The sequence below is a fragment of the Cervus elaphus genome, chromosome X (genome assembly GCF_910594005.1).
Source record: "Cervus elaphus chromosome X, mCerEla1.1, whole genome shotgun sequence".
Lineage (NCBI taxonomy): Eukaryota > Metazoa > Chordata > Mammalia > Artiodactyla > Cervidae > Cervus > Cervus elaphus.
The window spans coordinates 75,202,250-75,225,132 of record NC_057848.1 but is presented as its reverse complement, the minus strand read 5'-3'; the positions used below and the strand labels follow the sequence as shown (position 1 = coordinate 75,225,132).

General features: G+C 39.6%; 1 protein-coding gene across 4 annotated transcripts in view; it reads left to right on the top strand.

The window, feature by feature from the left end:
- The window catches only part of CD99L2 (CD99 molecule like 2), a 139,206-nt gene that overhangs the window by 100,093 nt on the left and 16,230 nt on the right, over nucleotides 1-22,883 (top strand). For all 4 annotated transcript variants that reach the window (XR_006340090.1, XM_043897660.1, XM_043897661.1 and 1 more), the window contains exons 2-5: nucleotides 4,831-4,890; nucleotides 15,484-15,552; nucleotides 15,670-15,765; nucleotides 17,743-17,808. Coding sequence is in view for 3 of the 4 variants with exons in the window: in XM_043897660.1 (XP_043753595.1) it covers nucleotides 4,831-4,890; nucleotides 15,484-15,552; nucleotides 15,670-15,765; nucleotides 17,743-17,808 (291 nt within the window). In the remaining variant the exon portion in view is untranslated. The remainder of the gene's footprint in view (nucleotides 1-4,830; nucleotides 4,891-15,483; nucleotides 15,553-15,669; nucleotides 15,766-17,742; nucleotides 17,809-22,883) is intronic.

Genomic DNA, 22,883 nt, shown 5'->3' with positions numbered 1-22,883 from the left:
ACCATTTTGCCCTTTTGGATTTCTTTTTCTTAGGGATGATCTTGATCACTGCCTTCTGTACAATGTCACCAACCTCTGTCCATAGTTCTTCAGGCACTCTGTCTATCAGATCTAATCCCTTGAATCTATTTGTCATTTCCACTGTATAATCGTAAGGGATTTGATTTAGGTCATACCTGAATGGTCTAGTGTTTTTCCCTTCTTTCTTCAATTTAGGTCTGAATTTGGCAATAAGGAGTTCATGATCTGAGCCACAGTCAGCTCCCAGTCTTGTTTTTGCTGACTGTATAGAGCTTTTCCATCTTTGACTGCAAAGAATATAATCAATCTGATTTCGGTATTGACCATCTGATGATGTCTATGTGTATAGTCATCTACTGTGTTGTTGGAAGAGGGTGTTTGCTATGAACAGTGCATTCTGTTGGCAAAACTCTGTTAGCCTTTGCCCTGCTTCATTTTGTACTCCAAGGCCAAACTTGCCTATTACTCCAGGTATTTCTTGACTTCCTACTTTTGCATTACAGTCTCCTATGATGGAAAGGACATCTTTTTTTAGTGTTAGTTCTAGAAGGTCTTGTAGGACATCATAGAACCGTTCAGCATCAGCTTCTTCAGCATTACTGGTTGGGGCATAGACTTGGATTACTGTGATATTGAATGGTTTGCCTTGGAAATAAACAGAGATCATTCTGTCATTTTTGAGATTGCCCCCAAGTACTGCATTTTGGACTCTTGTTCACTATGAGGGCTATGCCGTTTCTTCTAAGGGATTCTTGCCCACAGTAGTAGGTATAATGATTATCTGAGTTAAAGTCACCCATTCCGGTCCATTTTAGTTTGCTGATTCCTAGACTGTCGATGTTTACTCTTGCCATCTCCTGTCTGACCACTTCCAATTTGCCTTGATTCATGGAGCTAACATTCCAGGTTCCTATGCAATATTGTTCTTTACAGCATCAGACTTTACTTCCATTACCAGTCACATCCTCAACTGGGTGTTGTTTTCACTTTGGCTCTGTCTGTTTATTCTTTCTGGACTTATTTCTCCACTCTTCTCCAGTACCATATTGGGCACCTACCAACCTGGGGAGTTCATCTTTCAGTGTCCTATCTTTTTGCGTTTTCATACTGTTCATGGGGTTCTCAAGGCAAGAATACTGAAGTGGTTTGCCATTCCACTGGGGATCCAGCAAAGGGACTGTGAACCCCTGGGAATTTGACTTTGGAGTCCAGTGTGGTTTGATAACAGAACATCCACAGGACTGGGAAAGCAGGCTCTTGGAGGGCACAAACAAGACCTTGTGTCACCAGGAGCCAGGAGAAAGGAACAGTATCCCCACAAGAGATGGAGCCAGACTTGCCTGTGAGTGTCTAGGCGTCTCCAGTGGAGGTGTGGGTCAACAGTGGCCTGCAGATAATTTGCTAATAGGTATATAGCTCCTTGCTAAAAACTAGTAAGGGGGCAATCTTTCTGCCCCCTTCTGATGTCTATGTCAGAAGCTTTCTCTATTTCTTTCATACTTTAATGAAAGTTTACTACACAAAAGCCCTGAGGGATCAAGCCTCATCACTGACCCCAGATCAAATTCCTCTCCTCCAGAGGCCAAGAATCCCAGTGTCGTTCATGGCTCATGGCAACAACCTTTCAATAGGAAATTTGCTCTATTTACACTCACTTTTTATTAGCATAGTTATACATATTCTTGTGTTAGACAATACAGGAAGTCCATGTTTTGTATTTAACATATTTTTGTTTTTTCCTGTTGGTGACTTTTGTTGAATTTTAGTTGTTGGTATTGACCTTTCTTTTCATTCTTGAATGAGTTAGAGGTTATACATCCTATATCTCTTTTTTAGTGGTTACCTTAATTTTTTTTGCTATAGGAAATAGATATTCAAAAATAAACTTTTTTTAGAACAGTTTTAGATTTACAGTGCAAAGCTGATACAAAGAATTCCCATGTGCTCTACACCTAGGTAGCTTCCCTTCTTATTAATATTTTATATTAGTACAGTACATGTATCACAATTAATGAATCAACACTGATACACTGTTATTAAAGTCCATACTCTATTCAGATTTTCTTAGTTTTTTTACTTAAAGTCCTTTTTCTGTCCTAGGAGCTGATCCAGGGTACCACGTGAATTTCCATCATTACATCTCCTTTGGCTCTTCAAGCTGTGCCAGTTTCTCATATTTAGTTTTTGACAGCCTTGAAAGTTTTGAGGAGTATTCAGTTCAGTTCAGTTGCTCAGTCATGTCCGACTCTTTGTGACCCCATGAACTGCAGCACACCAGGCTTTCCTGTCCATCACCAACTCCCAAAGCTTGCTCACACTCATGTCCATTGAGTTGGTGATGCCATCCAACCATCTCATCCTCTGTCGTCCCCTTCTCCTCCCGCCTTCAATTTTTTCCAGCATCAGGGTCTTTTCCAATGAGTCAGTTCTTCTCATCACATGGCCAGAGTATTAGAGCTTCACTTTCAGCATCAGTCCTTCCAATGAACATATTCTGAACTGATTTCCTTTAGGATTGGCTGATTTGATCTCCTTGCAGTCCAATGGACTCTCAAGAGTCTTCTCCAACACTGCTTGTTCAACACTTCTCCAACACTGATGTTCAAAAGCATCAGTTCTTCACCACTCAGCTTTTTGGTCCAGCTCTCACATCCATATATGACTACTGGAAAAACCATAGTTTTTCCTTTGACTAAAAGGACGTTTGTCAGCAAAGTCATGTCTCTGCTATTTAATATGCCATCTAGGTTGGTCATAACTTCTCTTCCAAGGAACAAGCATCTTTTAATTTCATGGCTGCAGTCACTATCTGCAGTGATTTTAGAGCCCAAGAAAATGAAACTGTCAGTGTTTCCATTGTTTCCCCATCTATTTGCCATGAAGTGATGGGACTGGATGCCATGATCTTGGTTTTTTGAATGTTGCGTTTTAAGCCAGCTTTTTCACTCTCTTCTTTCACTATTATCAAGAGGCTCTTTAGTTCCTCTTCTCTTTCTGCCATGAGGGTGGTGTCATCTGCATATTTGAGGTTATTGATATTTCTCCTGGCAATCTTGATTCCAGCTTGTGCTTCATCCAGCCCAGCATTTCGCTTGATTAGTCAAGTATTTTGTAGGACGCACCTCAATTGGAGTTTTCTGCTCTTTTCCTTGTGATTATACTGTGGTTATAGAGTTATCCTTCCTTGAAAGGAAGACCACAGAGGTTTAGTGCCCTTCTCATTGTATCAAGGGAATATAGTATTGGGCCTTCTGGTGGTCCAGTGGTTAAGACTTTGTAATTCCACTGCAGGGGATATGGGTTCCATCCCTTTTCAGGGAACTAAGACTCCACATGCTGTGCAGCAAGACCAAAAAAAAAAAAAGAAAAAAAAGCAGAGAATATCAGTATAAGTCATCACTGTTAATCTTAATCTTGATTGCCTGGCTGATGTAGTATATGTCAGTTTCTCCACTGTAAGGTTACTTTTCTCTTCCCCACCCCTTATACTATAATCTTGGAAGGGAGTCAGCACTTATGGAGAGGAGAAATGTCTACATAAATTAATTTGAATTCTTCTGTTTTTATGTTTTTGCTCAGTCATTTATATCAGCATTGAGTCATGGATATTTATTTTATACATAGGGTCATAATTCAGTACCACTTTATTTTGCTGCTTTAAATTTTTCCAACTTTAGCCATTGAGAACTCTTTTCTGTCAGTTCTGTGCCCCTTTGACATATACCCACCAATATCAAATATTTTTAAAAGTACTTCCTAGCACTGAAGAATCTCAGATCTTATCTAGATATTTCCTGTCCCAATTCTAGAATCAGCTATGTCTCCAAGGAGGTCTGGTTCCTTTTATTGGAGAATTGTGTTTAGAAACCAAAATCTGGGTGCCAGGTGTGTTCATTGCTACTTGGGTGTTGTTGCTTCTAGGCCTTTTCATCTGACAGAGCAAGGGGATGTATATCTGAATACTAACCCCATGTATATGCACGTGTTTATGAATATTTCTATATATAACCACATATATATATAGCCAAACATTATTCATACTGATGTCTCCAATTCTAGTCGACTGTCACATGGATCTCTTTCTAATTCTCTCGTCTGTAACCTCCCTCTCCAGCAGTGAGAAACCTGGCTTCTGTAATCTACTGTCCATTTACTTACTTGTTTAGTTCCAGTATACGTGCAAAGTGGTTTGCTTGAGACTTAATGTATATACCCTGTGGGAAACTACATGCCTACCTAGAGGGAAGGAAAGCTGTCAAGTTCAGTAGCAATCAGGGTTGGGCAGATGGGTCCACTTCTGAGGACAAATTGTCTTGTGAAAAACTCTTCTGCACGGCCTTTTTTGTTATGTGTCAGATAGTAGCCTAGGTGTAGGTGCTGGAGTTGGTGTGGGGGGGAGTGTGTCTTAGGTTGCCAAAATGCAGAGCAGCCTTTGTATGAGAGTTGGGATGGGGTGAAAGAACTTGGCTCGTTATCAAAAGTCATACTATGAAGAAGTTTTTTCTATAAGGTTATATTAAATACTTCATTTTTCATTCACTTGAACCTTCAGTCTTCTAGTGGACAGAGGACTGTTTTTTTGGGGGGGGGTTTGTTTTGTTTTTGCTGTTGTTTTGGAATCAATAGATTGCTTGCTGAGGGATATCAATTCAGTGTATCTTTGGGTGGCTTCAACTGATTTCCTTTTGTGGCATTGTCTTCATAACACTGTCTAAAGGGAAATGACAGTTACAAGAGTATATTAGTATTATTTTGTTTCTTTCCAAGAGAGTTACATTTTAAAATCTTCTTTTTCTTTTTAATTTTCAGGATCTGGGGACACTGGTGGTTTCCGTCTGGAGGATGCAGTGGAAGGAACTACAGTAAAGCGTGAGTAGTAAATCAGACTATTAAATGCAATAACAGTGCTTACTATGCACTACCCATTTAGAATACACATTCAAGGAAAACAGTAGGTGGCCTGTTTTACTTAATCAAATATAACATGGTTATTATAATTTGAATTATTTAAAAGAAAATCTGGATATTTAAAATCCTTTGTTTCCTTTGTGGAGAATACCAAAAATGTGTAATAACTGATCCAGGATTTTCTCTGACTCAAGTCATAGCCCTTGCTGGTGTGACATCCCAGCAGTGACCTCCAAGGACTAGCTTTTTCTAGCTCAGAAAAAGATACCTTGAAGTGAATAAGGGATTTGTTTCTCCTTTTAGATCTTTTTATAATGACTATTCTTTATGTGGTGTCTACATGTAACCTCTCAAATGCTAAGCTTTATCATCAATTTCTCTTTAAATTTTTCTTTCAAGGTTAAACCATTATTTTTTTTACTTTTCTTTTTTTTAATTTATTTTAATTGGAGGCTAATTACTTTACAGTATTTTGGTAGTTTTTGCCATACATTCACATGAATCAGCCATGGGTATACAAGTGTTCCCCATCCTGACCCTCCCTCTGACCTCCCTCCCCATCCCATCCCTCAGGGTCATCCCAGTACACCAGCCCTGAGTACCCTGCCTCATGCATCGAACCTGGACTGGCGATCTATTTCACATATGATAATATACATGTTTCAATGCTGCTCTCTCAAATCATCCCACCCTTGCCTTCTCCCAGAGTTCAGAAGTCTATTCTTTACATCTGTCTCTCTCTTGCTGTCTCACATATAGGATCACTGTTACCATCTTTCTAAATTCCATATATATGTATTAATATACTGTATTGGTATTTTTCTTTCTGACTTACTTCGCTCTGTATAATAGGCTCTAGTTTCATCCACCTCATTAGAACTGATTCAAACGCATTCTTTTTAATAGCTGAGTAATATTCCATTGTGTATATGTACCACAGCTTTCTTATCCATTCGTCTGCCGATGGACATCTAGGTTGTTTCCATGTCTGGGCTATTGTAAACAGTGCTGTGATGAACATTGGGGTACACATATCTCTTTCAATTCTATAAACCATTCTTTTAAACATGCATGAATACTTAGAAAATAAAGTTGATATTGCCTTTGGTCCCTCCTCATCCTGTAACACCTGCTTCCATTCCCCAGAGGGAACTGCCTAAGACAATTTGGGATATGCTGGTCCCAGCTAGTTTTCTCTGCTGTTATGAACATCTATACACATAGGTTGTTCAGTATTTTATGTTTTACATAACATGTGTAGGGCTTCTTCATTTCAGTTATATGTATATATTTCACAACTTAAAAAAAATTAGTATGTATTGAAGACCTGAGTAAATATAGCTCTCTATAGTGGAGGTGATGGAATTCCAGTTGAATTATTTCAAATCCTGAAAGATGATGCTGTGAAAGTGCTACACTCAATATGCCAGCAAATTTGGAAAACTCAGCAGTGGTCACAGGACTGGAAAAGGTCAGTTTTCATTCCAATCTCAAAGAAAGGCAATCCCAAAGAATGTTCAAACTACCACACAATTGCACTCATCTCACATGCTAGTAAAGTAATGCTCAAAATTCTCCAAGCCAGGCTTCAGCAATATGTGAACCATGAAGTTCCAGATGTTCAATCTGGTTTTAGAAAAGGCAGAGGAACCAGAGATCAAATTGCCAACTTCTGCTGGATCATTGAAAAAGCAAGAGAGTTGCAGAAAAACATCTATTTCTGCTTTATTGACTATGCCAAAGCCTTTGACTGTGTGGATCACAATCAACTGTGGAAAATTCTTCAAGAGATGGGAATACCAGACCACCTGACCTGCCTCTTGAGGAACCTATATGCAGATCAGGAAGCAACAGTTAGAACTGGACATGGAACAACAGACTGGTTCCAAATAGGAAAAGGAGTATGTCAAGACTGTATATTGTCACCCTGCTTATTTAACTTATATGCAGAGTACATCATGAGAAATGCTGGGCTGGAAGAAGCACAAGCTGGAATCAAGATAGCCAGGAGAAATATCAATAACCTCAGATATGCAGATGACACCACCCTGATGGCAGAAAGTGAAGAAGAACTAAAAAGCCTCTTGATGAAAGTGAAAGAGGAGAGTGAAAAAGTTGGCTTAAAGCTCAACATTCAGAAAACTAAGATCATAGAATCCGGTCCCATCACTTCATGGCAAATAGATGGGGAAACAGTGTCAGACTTTATTTTTTTGGGCTCCAAAATCACTGCAGATGGTGACTACAGCCATGAAATTAAAAGACGCTTACTCCTTGGAAGGAACATTATGACCAACCTAGATAGCATATTAAAAAGCAGAGACATTACTTTGCCAACAGAGGTCCATCTAGTCAAGGCTATGGTTTTTCCATTGGTCATGTATGGATGTGAGAGTTGGACTGTGAAGAAGGCTGAGTGCCAAAGAATTGATGCTTCTGAACTGTGGTGTTGGAGAAAACTCTTGAGAGTCCCTTGGACTGCAAGGAGATCCAACCAGCCCATCCTAAAGGAGATCAGTCCTGGGTGATGCTGAAGCTGAAACTCCAATACTTTGGCCACCTCATTCGAAGAGTTGACTCATTGGAAAAGACCCTGATGCTGGGAGGGATTGGGGGCAGGAGGAGAAGGGGACGACAGAGAATGAGATGGCTGGATGGCATCACCGACTCCGTGGACATGAGTTTGTGTAAACTCCGGGAGTTGGTGATGGACAGGGAGGCCTGGCGTGCTGTGATTCATGCAGTCGTGAAGAGTTGGACACAACTGAGCAACTGAACTGAACTGAACTGATGGTAGTTTCCTTTGCTACAGGCTGTTGTAACAAAGTACCACAGACTGGGTGATTTAAAACCCAGAAATTTGTTCACTCCCAGTTCTGGAGGCCAGAAATCCAAAATCACAGTGTTGGCAGAGCATACTCCTCCTTGAAGGCTCCAGGCGAAGAATGCTTCCTTGCCTAACCTAGCTTCTGGTGGCTCCAGGTGGTCTTCAGCTTGCAGTTGCATGGCTCCTATCTCTGTCTCCATCTTCACTTTCCCTTCTCCTTCACGTGTGTGTCTTTCCCTCAGTCTTTTATAAGGACACTTTTTGTTGAATTTAGAATCTACCTGGATAATCTTGAATGATCTCATCCTAAGATCTTTACTTAATTACATCTGCAAAGACCCTTTTATCCAAGTAAGGTCACATTCATAAGATTAGTACTTGGCTATATATTTTGAGGGCCACCATTCAGCATACTACATTTTAAATCTCATACACAAACGTTTGCTTCATGAAGCTGACATTCCAGTGGTATGGCTTCGGCCATGGCCAATGATGCTACTTCTTACTGGTAGACATGTGGTTTGTTTCTATTTTGCACAGTTACACATGGGACTTCAGTGAGTATTCTTGTCTGTTTCCTTTGTTCTCAGGTATAATGAAACTACAAGGCCAAAGGGTATATGTATTTTATACTTTAATAGATGCTGACAAATTGTTTCCAAAAAGATTGTGCCATCACGTACTCCTACTGATACTGTTATGAGTACCTTCTTCCCCAGACCTTCATCATCACCAGATTTTACCAATTAAAAACATTTTTACCAGTATGATGGACAACAGAGATCCTATTTTTTTGCCATTTGCATTTTCCTCTTTGAATTTTCTGTTCATATCCTTCCCCCATTTTTCTGCCAGGTTGCTTGTCTTTTTTTTCCTAATGAGTATGAAAGGTCTCTTTGTATATTCAGGATTGAGAAAGGCAGGGGCTCAGGAATTAGACTGCATGTACCTTGAGTGAGTTATCTGACTTTCTTGCACCTCTATTTCCTCATCTGTTGCATGAGGTTAATAATAATAATAAATTAGTAATAATTGTAAGAGTTCAATGAGATGGCCCCTGTGAAGTGTTTAGCCAAGGGCTTGATACAAGGGTGAGTGCTCCGTGTCAGCCATTATTATTATTATTATTTGATTTCATTGGATGGACTTACTGTGGCTGGGCCTCTCGTGTAAGAGTCAAGCATATATGATGAATGTACACCTACTTAAACTGATCAACAAAGTCAGCATAATTCCCGTCTAACCTCCAGATAGAATTTTTGCAGAAATAGGCTGATCCTAAAATTCATATGCAAATTCAAGAAACCCAGGGTAGTCAAAACTGTCTTGAAAAAGATGTTGGCAGACTCACACTTCCAAATTTTAGAGCTTACTACAAAGCTGCAGTAATCAAGATAGTGTGGTATTTATCACAAAGGTAGACATTACTCAATGGAATAGAATTGAGAGTCTAGAGATGAACTATTATATCTGTAGCCAGTTGAATTTTGACCAAGGTGCTGAGACTGTTCAGTGGGGGAAGTAATGGTCTCTTCAATAAATGGTGTTGGGACAATTAGATATCCACATACAAAAAGTGAATTTGGACCCCTGCCTCACACCTTAAACAAAAATTAACTCAAAATGGGCCATATACCTAAAAATGAACTTCTAAGAGATTTATAGTTTTGTGTATGGTGTGAGGTGAGAGCCTTGAGCATTCTCAGGCCTTTCCTGAGCACTTCCATAGTCTTATACATGCAGGTGGACTTTTAGTTTCCCAGGAAAATCAATATAGTTAATAACAGTGATGGTTTTAATGAAATCATTTAACATCTCCAAAACCAAACATGACCAAACAACAAAACAAGCATAGTACATGTAAACACACCCCCAATTCATAAGTTTGTTAATTTCCTGATGGAGGGCTTTTAAATATTTCTGTCCCTTTCTCAGTTGTGTGCCAGCCCATCTGATCTTCATCAGCACCCATTAGCCAGTGTGTCGGGGACCCATAGGACCACAAAAACATGTATCTTTGGTGGAATGGCATCCTTCAAAACCAGGTCACTCTGCCATCCTTTTTTTCTATCTTAGCTTGCTTCTCATGCGACTGAGGTTTCAGAGAGATAGGCCCATCCATCTCTCCTTGGCTTAGCTGTTTTTCCAGTTGGAAAACATTTCTCCTTTTTCCATTGTATATTTCTTATTGAAAGAGTCCCTGACACCTCGGTCAGGGTATTTATATATGACATCCATTCATCCATATTGAACAATGTTTACCGGGTGCTTGCTTGTTGCCAGGCACTTCCCCAGGAGCTGGACATGCCACGTGGACTAGGTCGTTGCCCCCAGAGAGCTCTTTTCTCCAGAAGGACACAGTACATAGAACAAGTTCAGATGTTATGGAGTGCGCTGGAGCAGATGCAATAGGGTGATGGGACAGGGAGGGCCCAAAATCGGGGTGATGACTTTAGATTAAGCAGTAGAGGCCTCTCGCAAGAAAGGTGATATGCAGGAGCAAGGGAAGAGCCTTCAAGGCCAAGGGATCAGGTCTGCGAGCTGCGAGGCAGCAAAGAACCTCAAGAGTCTGGGGCCTAGAAGGTGGCCTGTGTGGCTAGAGTATGGACAATGTTGGAGAAAAGGAGGAACAGTTGGCAGGGGCTGGATCATTTAGGGTGTTAGCAGGTATGGTGACCACTTTATTATAAGTACAAGGGGAAGCTCCTGGCATATTTTTTAAAGCTTTATTTAGAGATAATTCCCATATCATACAACTCACCTATTTAAAACATACAATTTGGTGTTTTCTGGTGTATTCACACAGTTGTGCATCCATCACTATAGTCAGTTTTAGAGCATTTCTATCACCTTAGAAGAAACCTTGTTCCCTTCCCTTAGTGCCCCCTGATTCCTTGATTCTTCCCCTCCCCTAGAGCTCCTGGCAACCACCAATCTCCTTCCTATCTCCCTGAATTTCCTTGTACTGGGACATGTCAGTGGAGTCATATAATGTGTAGACTTACATTTGGCTTCTTTCACTTGGAGTAACACTTTCAGGGTTCACCATTTTGGTTTCAGAATGTTGTCCCTTCCTCTCCCCTGCCTTCACACCCTCTTCCCTCATCTCTCCCTTTTTCACTCTGTGTGCAATCGTCTCACAGGGGGACCCACTTTTTCTTTTGCCAAATCAAGCTTCTTATGAGTGCCCTGATTTTCTCTGAATGCCATTGGCACTGTCATGGAGCCACACCCAGGGGAAGTGGCCCAGCTGATTGACTGTTTGGTTGTGGCACACCTTACAAAGAAGCGCTCCCAGCAGGAGTGCACTGTTGCTGGCCACATTCACTAAGCCTCAGAGAATCCTTGTTAAGTTTGTCATTTTGAGCGAGGCTTCACAGAAATAGCTGACTTTATTTTAGGAGCTCACTGCTTTGATGACCTTGGCTTACTCTTCTAATTCCTTGATAAGTAGCTAGACTTCGCTCATCTCAATTGTTGATGAGAATAAATCCCATTTAAAAGCTCATGACAAGAAAATCTGAAGTTAATGGTGGCTTGAAAAGTACACAAATCCAACATCATGCTCTGCATCACCACAGGCTCAGGCTCTGACAGAGCAGCTGGTTCCCTAGACATACAAGGAACACATACTCTTGAACTAGCACCTGTAGTTCTTTAGAGAAACCAGGCTCCTCCAGAAACTGGGAGTAGTAGGGTAGAGTTCCACAAAGCCATCATGATCACAACACTATGGCACAGCTTAAGGATAGACATGTAGATCAATTGAGCAGAAATTAGAGTCCCAAATAAACCCTTAACATCTATGTTTTTTTCAAGCTGGAAGAAATATTTTTTACACAATAACTGTATGAATCATATGGATTTTAAGCTAATAATACTTAAGTCACAATTGCTTTTCTGAATATTGCACAAATAGTGGTTTCAGTAATGTCATTTCTCTTTCCTAACTATGTGTGTGCTAAGTTGGCTTCAGTGGTGTCTGACTCTTTGCAACCTTATGAACTGTAGCCTGCTGGGCTCCTCTGTCATGGAAATAATCCTGGAGTAGGTTGCCATTTCCCTACTCCAGGGGATCTTCCTGACCCTGGGATCAAACCTGCCTCTGTTATGTCTCCTGCATTGGCAGGTGGGTTCTTTACCACTAGCACCACCTGGGAAGCTGTATTCCTAACTATACATATCACCATAATACAAGATATACATAAGGAGCCTCATTTAGACAGGTAAGCTGTACTTCTTCATTTTTAAAAATTTGTATTTCATATTGGAGGATAGTTGATTAATAATGATGTTAGTTATAGGTGTACAGTAAAGTGATTCACTTATACCCATATAAATATCCATTATTTTTCAAATTATTTTCCCATTTACGTTACTATAGAATATTGAGTTCCCTGTGCTATACGGTAGGTCCTTGTTGGTTATCTATTTTATACTTCTTCATTTTACAGGTACAAAGTCAAATGGAAATTATAGATATAAAACTATCTCTAAACTGATGATGTAGAGTTTTTTGTTTTTTTTTTTTAAATACACAATGACAGCATGTATCACTTGTGGTTCCCTTACCATAAAAATCCATCTACTAATTTGGCCTTCACATTTAAGTAGGCATTACACTTCACATTGAAGTGTACCCAACGCCTTCCCAAGGGAGAACCTCTTTGAGATCCTGATTTCCGTTCTTTTGGATATATATCCAGAAGTAGAAACATCTATTTAGATCTTCTACCCTTTTTTGTTGGGTTGTTTATCTTTTGATAGGGCTAATTTTAATTTTTTTGAGAAATCTCCATACTGTTTTACATAGTGGTTGCACCTTTTGCATTCCCACTGACAGTGTACAAGGAGTTCCTTTTTCTCCACATCCTCATCAACACATTTATCTTTTTTTTCGATAGTTGTCTTCCCAACAGATATGAGATGATGTCTCATTGTGGTTTTGATTTGCATTTCCCTGATAATTAGTGATGTGGGGATCTTTTCATGTACTCGATGGCCATTTGTATGTTTTCTTTGGAGAAATGTCTTAAGTCCTTTGCCCCTTTTTAAATTGAAGTATAGTTGATGTACAATATTATGTAAGTTACAGGTGTACAATTTAGTGGTTCACAATTTTTAAAGGTTATACTCCATTTATAGTTATATAATATTGGCTATATTCCATGTGTTGTACAATATGTCCTTGTAGCTTATTTTATACATAGCAGTTTGTCCCTCTACCCTACCCCTATCTTGTTCCTCCCCCTTCCCTCTCCCCCTGGTAACTACTAGTTTGTTCTCTGTGAGTCTGTTTCTTTTTTTTTTTTTTTTTAAATATTCACTAGTTCTATTTTTTAGATTCCACATATAAGTGATATAGTATTTGTCTATCTGAATTACTACACTTAGCATAATACCATCTAAGTCCTTCTGTGTTGTTACAAATGGCAAAATTTCATTCTTTTTTATGGTTTCCATATCTTTAGCTATTGTAAATAATGCAGCTATGAACATTGCTGTGCATGTATTTTTTTTGGATTAGTGTTTTGGGTTTTTCTTTTTGAAATATACACAGGAGTGAAATTGCTGGATCATATAGTAGTTCTATTTTTAGATTTTTGAGAAGCCTCCATGCTATTTTCCATAGCGGCTGCCCCAATTTACATTCCAGCAGCAGTGCATACGGGTTCCCTTTTCTTCACATTCTTGCCAACAATTTTTTGTGGTCTTTTTGATGATAGTCATTCTGACAGATGTGAGGGTAATCATTGTGGTTTTGATTGGCATTTGCCTGATGATTAGTGATGTGTCTCTTTTCATGTGTCTATTGGCCATCTACATTCCTCTTTTGGAAAAAAAAATGTCTGTTCAGTTTTTCTGCCTATTTTTAAATCAGGTTGTTTGTTGTTCTGTTGTTGAGCTGTGTGAGCTGTTTATATATTTGTATGTTAATCCCTTCTTGATCAAATCAGCTATGAATATTTTCTCTCAGTAGGTTGTCTTTTCATTTTGTCAATGGTTTACTTTCATATGATGTAAGTTTTAGTATGTTATGTTTTTATTTTCATTCATCTCAGTGTATTTTATGATTTCCTTTGTGAGTTCTTCTTTGACCCATTGTTATTAGAAGTGTACTGTGTAATTTCCATATAACTGGAAATTTTTCAAATGGCCTTCTGCTAATGATTTTTGTTTTCATTCCATTGTGGCTGGAGAACACAATTTGTATGATTTCAGACTTAAAATATATTGAGATGTGTTTTGAAGCCTAGCATGTGGTCTGTCTTGGAGAATGTCCCATGTGCAATTGAGTAGAATGTATTTCCTGCTTGAGGGGATGTGTTCTATAGATGCCTGGTAGATCTGGTTGATTTATAGTATTGCTCAAATCTTGTATTTCCTTTTTGTTCTATCTATGATTGAAAGGATTATATTGAGATCTCCAACTATTATTGTTGAACTGTCTTATGTTCCCTTCAATTTTGTCATGTTTTGCTTTGTATATTTTGGGGACTCTATTGTAAGGTACACATATGTTTAAAATTTTATGTCTTACTGCTGTGTTTATCCTTTCATCATTATAAAATGTTACTCTTTGACTCTTGTAACAATTTTTGTCTTAAAGATTATTTTATTTGATAATGGTATCACTCTTACAGCTCTCTTAAGGTTGCTATTTGCATAGTGTATCTTTATCAATCCTTTTACTTTCAACTAGTTCTATTATTGCTGTTTTTTTTCTGAGTAGTTGATTAATGATTGAGTGATTCCTGTGTATAAAGCTAAACCTGTTTCATCTCTGCCTCTCCCATTACTTAAATTTCGTTTCTCTCCATTACCTTCAGTTATAGGAACAGTTACAGCATAGTCTCCTTTTTGGTTTCATTATTTTAATTTTATTCTATTTTTTTTCATTTATTTTTATTAGTTGGAGGCTAATTACTTTACAATATTGTAGTGTTTTTTGCCATACATTGACATGAATCAGCCATGGATTTACATGTGTTCCCCATCCTGAACCCCCCTCCCACCTCCCTCCCCATCCCATCCCTCTGGGTCATCCCAGAGCACCAGCCCTGAGCACTTGTCTCATGCATCCAACCTGGACTGGCTTTTTCTTTTTATTCTATTTTTAAACAGCATAGTCTTGTTGCTTAAGGAAAGAAAGTATTGTAAAATTATGCATGGCATGTCTTCTAATTGATGTGAAAAGAAGTCCACAATTTTAAAGGAATATGGTTGAGCTGAAAGACCTAGTATTACAGCAGTAACCACACTTATATAAAATATTTTGTTGGTGTTAGAACCACTTTCAGTTTATGAGACACTCCCATACTCAACTGGGAACATAATGTCACTTCACCCCTGGGTGGTGTTATCTGTGACTACGGTATCAGGTTAAGAGTGGTGGAAACCAAGGCTTGGAGCTCTCAGGGGTTGTGCTCAAGCTCTGGAACCCCCTGAAGCATGTGGTCATCTCCTGTAGATGTGGGCTCAAGTCCCAGCTCCATTAATCAGCAGATTAATCAGATGTGGGATCACGTCTATCTCACCACCCATCCTCTGAAGAAAAGCGACACAGAATTCGTTTCATCTGAACCTTGCTACATCTCCTGGTCATCCTTGGAGGGGACTTAAGGACCAGGAGTGCTGAGCTCACCCTGTGACTTCCTGACCATGCCATGGCTGCTGTGTGTTGTTGCTAAATGTGCTCCTCTTACTGTCTCCCTTTTCCCTTTTAGAGAGATGGGACCGTGTCACCACCACAACCAGGAGACCCGGAGCGACCAGAGCTCCAGCAAAGCCTGCAGGTAACACGGCTGTTCTCAGGAGGGCACAAAAGACAGATTCTGTGGAGCTCGTTGTAGGGTGGTGTCCAAATGAGTGACCTATGATTTAACCAACTGACTTTCTTGTTTATGTCGTAGGGCCCCCTGCAGAAGATGATTTTAACTTGGCTGATGCCTTGGATGATCAAAATGATCGTGATCATGACCGCAAAAAGCCAAGTGTGGGAGGAGGAGGTAAGTCCAAGTTGGCTCAGGCCAGCACTGTAGCTCCCTGGTCAGGGTGTAGCTCCTTAAGTACAATAACCCACAGAGCTACTCCTCCTGGCCTGGCAGGGCTGGGGGTACTTCAAGACCCAGCAGGACCTGACAGCAGTGGCTGACAAACATTTTGGTCTCAGGACTCACCAAGTTATTGAGGATCTCTATTGAGATGTGGGTCACATCTATTGATATTATCATCTTATATTAAACCTAAAACCAGAAAAATTAATTAAACATGAACAACAATAAACACACATGTTAACATGAATAGCACATTTTATGAGAAATAACTATGGCAAGATAAAAAGACAACTTAGTGAGGAAAAGTGGCATCATTGTACACTTTTGCAAATTTCTATAATGTGTATCTTAGTAGAAGAGCTAGACTCTCACATTTCCTGATGGACTCATTTGTGATATGTTGTTATGGTTGTGTATCTGAAGGAGATCTGGCCTCATAATAGATATGCTGTTGTAAGGGGAAGAATATTTTGATAGACTTTTCAGATCACTGATTAGTATCATTTTTTTGATAAGACACCCAAACTTGGCCACTGGTTGTTTCTTATAGGTTAAGTGCAGTGTATAATATGAAACCATATAGCAATGAATTTTCCATACTCAATTTTATTAAATTCCACAGGGGCTCTCTAATACTTTTTAATGGAACTTTTACCCATTTGTGGTTTTGTGCATTACACTTTGGTTATTTGGAAAATATTGATGTTCTGAGGTCTTTTGAATTTCAAATAAAGCCTTATTTCATTATGCAGTGCCCAAAATTCACATTTGTTAATATCACCACCCATCTAATTAGAAAAAGTCTTTACATATTGGAAAGCTGTTAAACTCACAGTGGTAGATATAGATTTTTCAAAATTCTCTTTTTTGTTTGAAATTTTATCACTGGCAACAAATATTTCCAGTGGTGTTCTTTAAAGGGACAGCCCCATTTTATTCATTTTCAAGAAAGCATCTGCCAAATACTCAAGTCGCCATAACCATAGTTAGCACATTGTTCTTTCTTTCTAGTAAAAGTGATCTTCTATGACAGAAAGCAGCTAATACAAGGCAAAATTGAAACAGTCACACATGTGCATTTTTGAGACAACTATAGGACTTTGGAGTGGAACAGAAATGCTTTAAGCATGCTTCCCATTTCATCACACAGAATGTTAAAAGATGTGTACTCAATGGTTGAGCTATAATAAAATACCTTTTTTGGTTTCCTTGTATTAGTTTTCTATTGTCACATGACAGATTATCACAAATGGTTTCCTTTGGTGAGAAGTTCAGCAACAGCTAAGCTGAGTTTTCTCTTCAGGGCCTCAGGCAGCTGCAGTCATAGTGTCATCTGGGTCTGGGGTCTTGGCTGAGTTTGGGTTGTCATCCAAGCTCGTGTGCTTGTTGGGAGAGAACCATTATCCTTGCAGTTCTGGAATGAATGGTTGCTTGCTTCTTTAAAGCCACCAGGGGGAAAACAGAGATGAGACAGGGAGAGAAGGGAAACGGGGCAGGGGTGGAGGTGGGGGAGAGGAAGACTGAGTCTATTGCTTCTAGTGCATGACCTTAGGAAGGGGTCAGCTGTGTTTTGAAGGCCTCACTTGATTAAGTTCAAGGCCCCCAGAAAAGTCTCCCTTTTGATTAATGTGAAGTCAAACTGATCTGGTTACTGCAGAGTCCCTTCACCACGGCATATAATATTAGCTAATCATGGGGTGAAGCCATCCCATCCACGGTCCCCCTGCACTCAAAGTCAGGGGATGCTGGGGTGTATACACTGTGGGGGAGGGATTCTGTGGGCCCCTTGAGAGTCTTGCCTACTGCATTCATCTCAGACCCTGTTCAGTGTCAATCACTTTCTGGAGATGTTAGACAACATTAAGTAACAGATTTCTTGTCACTGAGAAATGTTTTTGGGCACTGAGATGTGTGTTTCGTTTTCTCCAGGTTTTTCAGACAAGGATCTTGAAGACCTAGTAGGGGGTGGTGACTACAAACCTGACAAGGGTAAAGGTAGGAGCATTGATTTGTCCACATGCCTTATTCTCACTAAAGACAGGATTACACAGCAGCAAGGTTGGGAGAGTGGTTCTCACCCAGCCTCTGGGGCTTCACTTGGAATGATGTAGGCTGTGCAGCTCGGTGGGTGGGTGGGGATTTACAAGACTCTTTGGAAAAGCCACATATTTCCCCTGATGTGCCTTAAGCCACGGCACTGCACAGGATAATGTGTCCATTACTAGCAGATGCCATTTGCCAGTTGGCACCAGTTATTGTACCTGAGGTCAGGGGACTTGTTGGGCACAGCCTTCCCAACCTGGGGAGCCTGTCACTCTTGGAATGGGAGGAGCGAATCTCATCACAAGAAGAATTATTTTTAAGACACCCATAGCAAGTCAAATATCTTTTAAAATATCTTTTGATTTTGAAATAGTTTAAGGCTCACAAGAAGTTGTAAAACTAACTAAATAAATAAATTGTTCAGGAAAATTCCTGTGTACCCTTCACCCAGCTTCTCCTGATATCTTAACAAAACTATAGTTATGTTGTCAAAACCAGGAAGCCGACACTGGTACATTGCTATTATTAAGTCATATATAGACCTTACTCAGATTTCATCAGATTTTGATTATATACTTGTGTGTGTGTGTGTTGTGTGTGTGTGTACACATGCACTTGTGGGTCGATGACATTTTATCACGTGTAGATTTGAGTGACTGTAACTACAGTCAGGACACAGAACTGTTCTATCACCACAGAGAAATCACCTCCTGTCAGCCCTTCATAGTGACACCCTCCTCCAAGGCCAGATACTTTTCATTCCCTCCAAGTCATGCAAAGATTTAAACCTTTAATCTTAATATGTTGTCAAGATCTGATCCTAGTATGGAGACAGTGTTAGCCAGACTTGATGTGGCAAAATTACTTGTGGTTGTAACCTGTTCTGGTGATATGTTATAACTCATCATTAATGATGGAAATTTTTACAGTTGTAATTGTGATGGTAACATGTTGTGATGCTAAGTTGTAGCTGTAGCATTTTGTGGTGATTCCCTGTTGTAGTTGAGACTGTGGTTGTGAGTATAACAAATTCTGAGTGTAACATGTCATGAGTATATCTAGTGTCAGCCTGCTACATTCCCCATAGTTCAGGCTGTGTGCCTTTCATGTGGGAACAGTGTTGTCTTCTGATTAAGGGATACTGTAGTCAAATCAGTCCTTCAGAACACCTTTCCAAACAGTTCCATTTTGAATAAAAAGCTCTGAAAACCTCTAAATGAAACTCATCGGTGTCAGGAGAACATGGAACATTTAAAGGGCAAACCCAGCAAATTAGCCAATTACTCCCAGTGACAAATGGTATTTCCAGATGGTGAGAAGAGAGCGGTAGCAGAGTGTGTAAGCATGCACACAAATGAAAGTCTGAGTGACATGTCAGGGGATTTCCTTATTAGCAAGGAAGAAATGTTAGGAAATTCTTTAATTAGGCTCATATTTGAACTTCTCTTGTAAAGAATAATCAATTGTTAGCGTAAGTTATACCTTCTGTCATTATGGTGTCAGACAAAAGAAAATAGAGAGTCTGGGCAAAAAAATATGAGTGTGAAACTGAAACATAGGTTATGATAAGAACGTGATGAAATTCTCATACACCCTCCTCTATGCAAACATGCTAATGCCATGTATGAAGATAAAACATTACATTTAAATAAATGTTGATCTTCAATATAAAACAATCCTAATGAATTTTCTAACCTTGAGTTTTAGCACTTAGACTCAACCATCATTTTGGAGTGTATTTCTGAAGTAGTATGTTATCTGTTATATATTTTTTCTCAAGAAAACATTTTTAATGGCCCTGTAGGGAAAACACAGAGAATCTCTCATCAACAGGTCCCATCAACCCTGGTGTCATCAGCCTCCTCCTAGTATTTTCACTGACTGCATCTCTTTGTTCTCCCCTCTGTGGTCTGTTCCTCAGCGTATGCAAGCGTCTACTCCCGTTTCCCCAGAGCTGCTCTTTCATCTCCAGTGACTTCTTCTTGGTGGTCACAGCCCTCTGCCCCATGTGATCTCTGTAGCATACTTTGCTAACCACCTCATTCTCCACATTCTTTATCTCTGGGTCCTTCCTGGCTCTCTCCCACTTTCTTGGTCTCATTCACTTCTTCTTCCTAAATACTGCTGCCTGCTGGGTCTGTTTCCTTGGCTTCCAGTTCAGTATATCATTCTCTTCCCACTGGGGAAGAGAATTAGAAACCAAGATCTGGATGTTGAGTATATTCTTTAGTGGGATGATGCTACTTCTAAACCCTTAAACTGGGCAGACCTACGAAATAGGAAGTATATGGCTGTACTTTAAACCATATACACGTATGTATCTATAATTATTTCTGTATCTATTCATCAGCGTCTATATTAACCTAAACATGAGTGCATACTTAAGCCTTTTGGCAGTAGATCACAGCTGGAGGCATAGTATTCTTTTCTTATTGATCTTTAACTTCTGTCTCTGACAATGAGAAACCTACCGTCCATCAACTATTTGCTTACTTGCTCAGTTCTGGTACTATACATGTATATAGCACAACAACCAGAATTGTTAATCCTTACTCCTTGAGAAACAACTTTACCAATTACAATCCAGTGTTTGTTTTTCTTCTTTTGGCTTTACCTTATAGTGTCTGTCAAAATACCATTTGTTAAAAGTTACTCACATAACTCCTTTATTACCCCTCCATTCAGTGCAGTTTTTACACACATTTATAATGTAGAGACATTCATTTGTCACAGTCTACATTCCATCCTGGCATCTCCCACTAACCTGGTTGATATTTTGCTTTGTTCTTTTGCTTGTATACATTAAAAGTTATTCTTTGTGATATGTATTCATATGGATTTTTACAAATGCATATAGTCATGTGTCTACCGCCCAAGTAGCATACAGAACAGTTCTATCACCATGAAAGTTCTCCTGTACACCCCTTTGGTACTCAGCCACTGTCTTTCCTTAACCATAATCCATTCTCTCTTAGCGCAACCATAAATCTGTTTATCATCTCAAGAGCTTTGCCTTTTTTCAGAATGTCATATAACTGGAATCATACAGTATATAACCTTTACAGACTGGCTTATTTCACTTAGCAATGTGCATTGAAGATCCTGTATGTTTTTTCATGGGTTGATAACTCATTTCTTTATAATAATATTCCATTGTCTAGATGTACCACAGTTTGCCCATTCACCTGTTGAAGGACATCTTGGTTGCATTTAGTTTCTGGTGACTATAAATAAAGCTGCAGTAAATATTTATATACAGGTTTTTGTAAAGACATAAGTTTTCAGTCCACTTAGCTAAATACCTAGGTATATAATTTCTTGGTCACATGGTAAATCTCGCCTTACAACAAACTTCCCTGTGCTTAGTCGCTCAGTCATATCTGACTCTTTGTGACCCCATGGACTGTAGCCTGCCAGACTTCTCTGTCCATGGGGATTTTCCGGGCAAAAATACTGGAGTGGGTTGCCATGCCCTCCTTCATTGGATCTTCCCAACCCTGGGATTAAACCCAGGTCTCCCGCATTGCAGGCAGATTATTTACCATCTGAGACACCAGGCTGTCTTCTAAAGTGACTATACCACATATACCCAGAGAAAGCCATAATTCAGAAACACATATTCACCCCAATGTTTGTTGCAGCACTGTTTACCATAGCCAAGACGTGGAAGCAACCTAAATGTCCATCAACAAATGAGTGGCTAAAGATGTGTGTGTGCATGCTGGCTAAGTCACTTCTGTTGTGTCCAACTGTTTGCAGTCCTATGGACTGTAGTCTGCCAGGCTCCTCTGTCCATGGGATTCTCCAGGCAAGAATACTGGAGTGGGTTACTATGCCCTCCTCCAAGGGATCATCCTGACCCAGGGATTGAACCCATGTCTCTTACATTGACAAGTGGATTCTTTACCATTAGTGCCACCTGGGAAGTCCCAAAGATGTGGTACATATATACAATTTAATGTTATTAAGCCATAAAAAGCATAGACATCACTTTGCCAACAAAGGTCCATATAGTCACAGCTATGCACTTTACAGTAGTCATGTACAGATGTCAGAGTTGGACCATAAAGAAGGCTGAGCGCCAAAGAATTGATGCTTTCGAATTATTGTGCTGGAGAAGACTCCTGAGATCAAACCCATCAGTCCCAAAGGAAATCAATCCTGAATATTCATTGGAAGGACTGATGCTGAAGCTCCAATACTTTGGCAACTTGATGTGAAGAGCCGACTCATTGGAAAAGACCCTGCTGATGCTTTCCTTCGTCTGGAAAAGATTGAGGGCAGCAGCAGAAGGTGGCAGAGGATGAGACAGTTAGATTGCATGAGTGACTCAATGCACATGAGTTTGAACAAACTCAGGGAGACAGTGGAGAACAAGAAAGCCTGGCATGCTGTAGTCCATGGAGTCACAAAGAGTCAGATACGATTTAGTGACTGAACAACAGCCATAAAAGGGAACAAAACTGGGTCATTTGTAGAGACATGGATGGACCTAGAGACTTATACAGATTAAAGTAAGTCAGAAAGAGAAACACAAACATTGTATATTAATGCATATATGTGGAATGTAGGGAAATGGTATAGATGATCCTACTTGCAAAACAGAGATAGAGACATAGAGAAAAATGTATGGATATCAAGAGGGGAAAGTGGGGTGGTGGGATGAATTGTCCATAGTCAGAGTAAATTGCAGTCTGAAATATGTTGTACCAGGGATTTTCTAGTACAACAGAAGGCAACTCTAGACTCTTTGGTATGTAGTTATGATATAAAATTGTGACCTCAGAAGGCAGGTAAGGATGCAAAACATACTGTCCGTGAAAATGAAGATCCTATTAGTGACCTGTGAAATGGCCTCTTTGAACGGTTCCTCCAGTTGTAGGCAAGTAGAGGTGGATGGATTTGCATGAGGCTTGTATGTTTTTAAACATGTTTTAAGAAATCATATGAAAAATACTTATTTATTATTTCCCCATCTGTGGAGAATCACTAATAATACTTAGGAGTATGTGTTCACAGTACTTTCT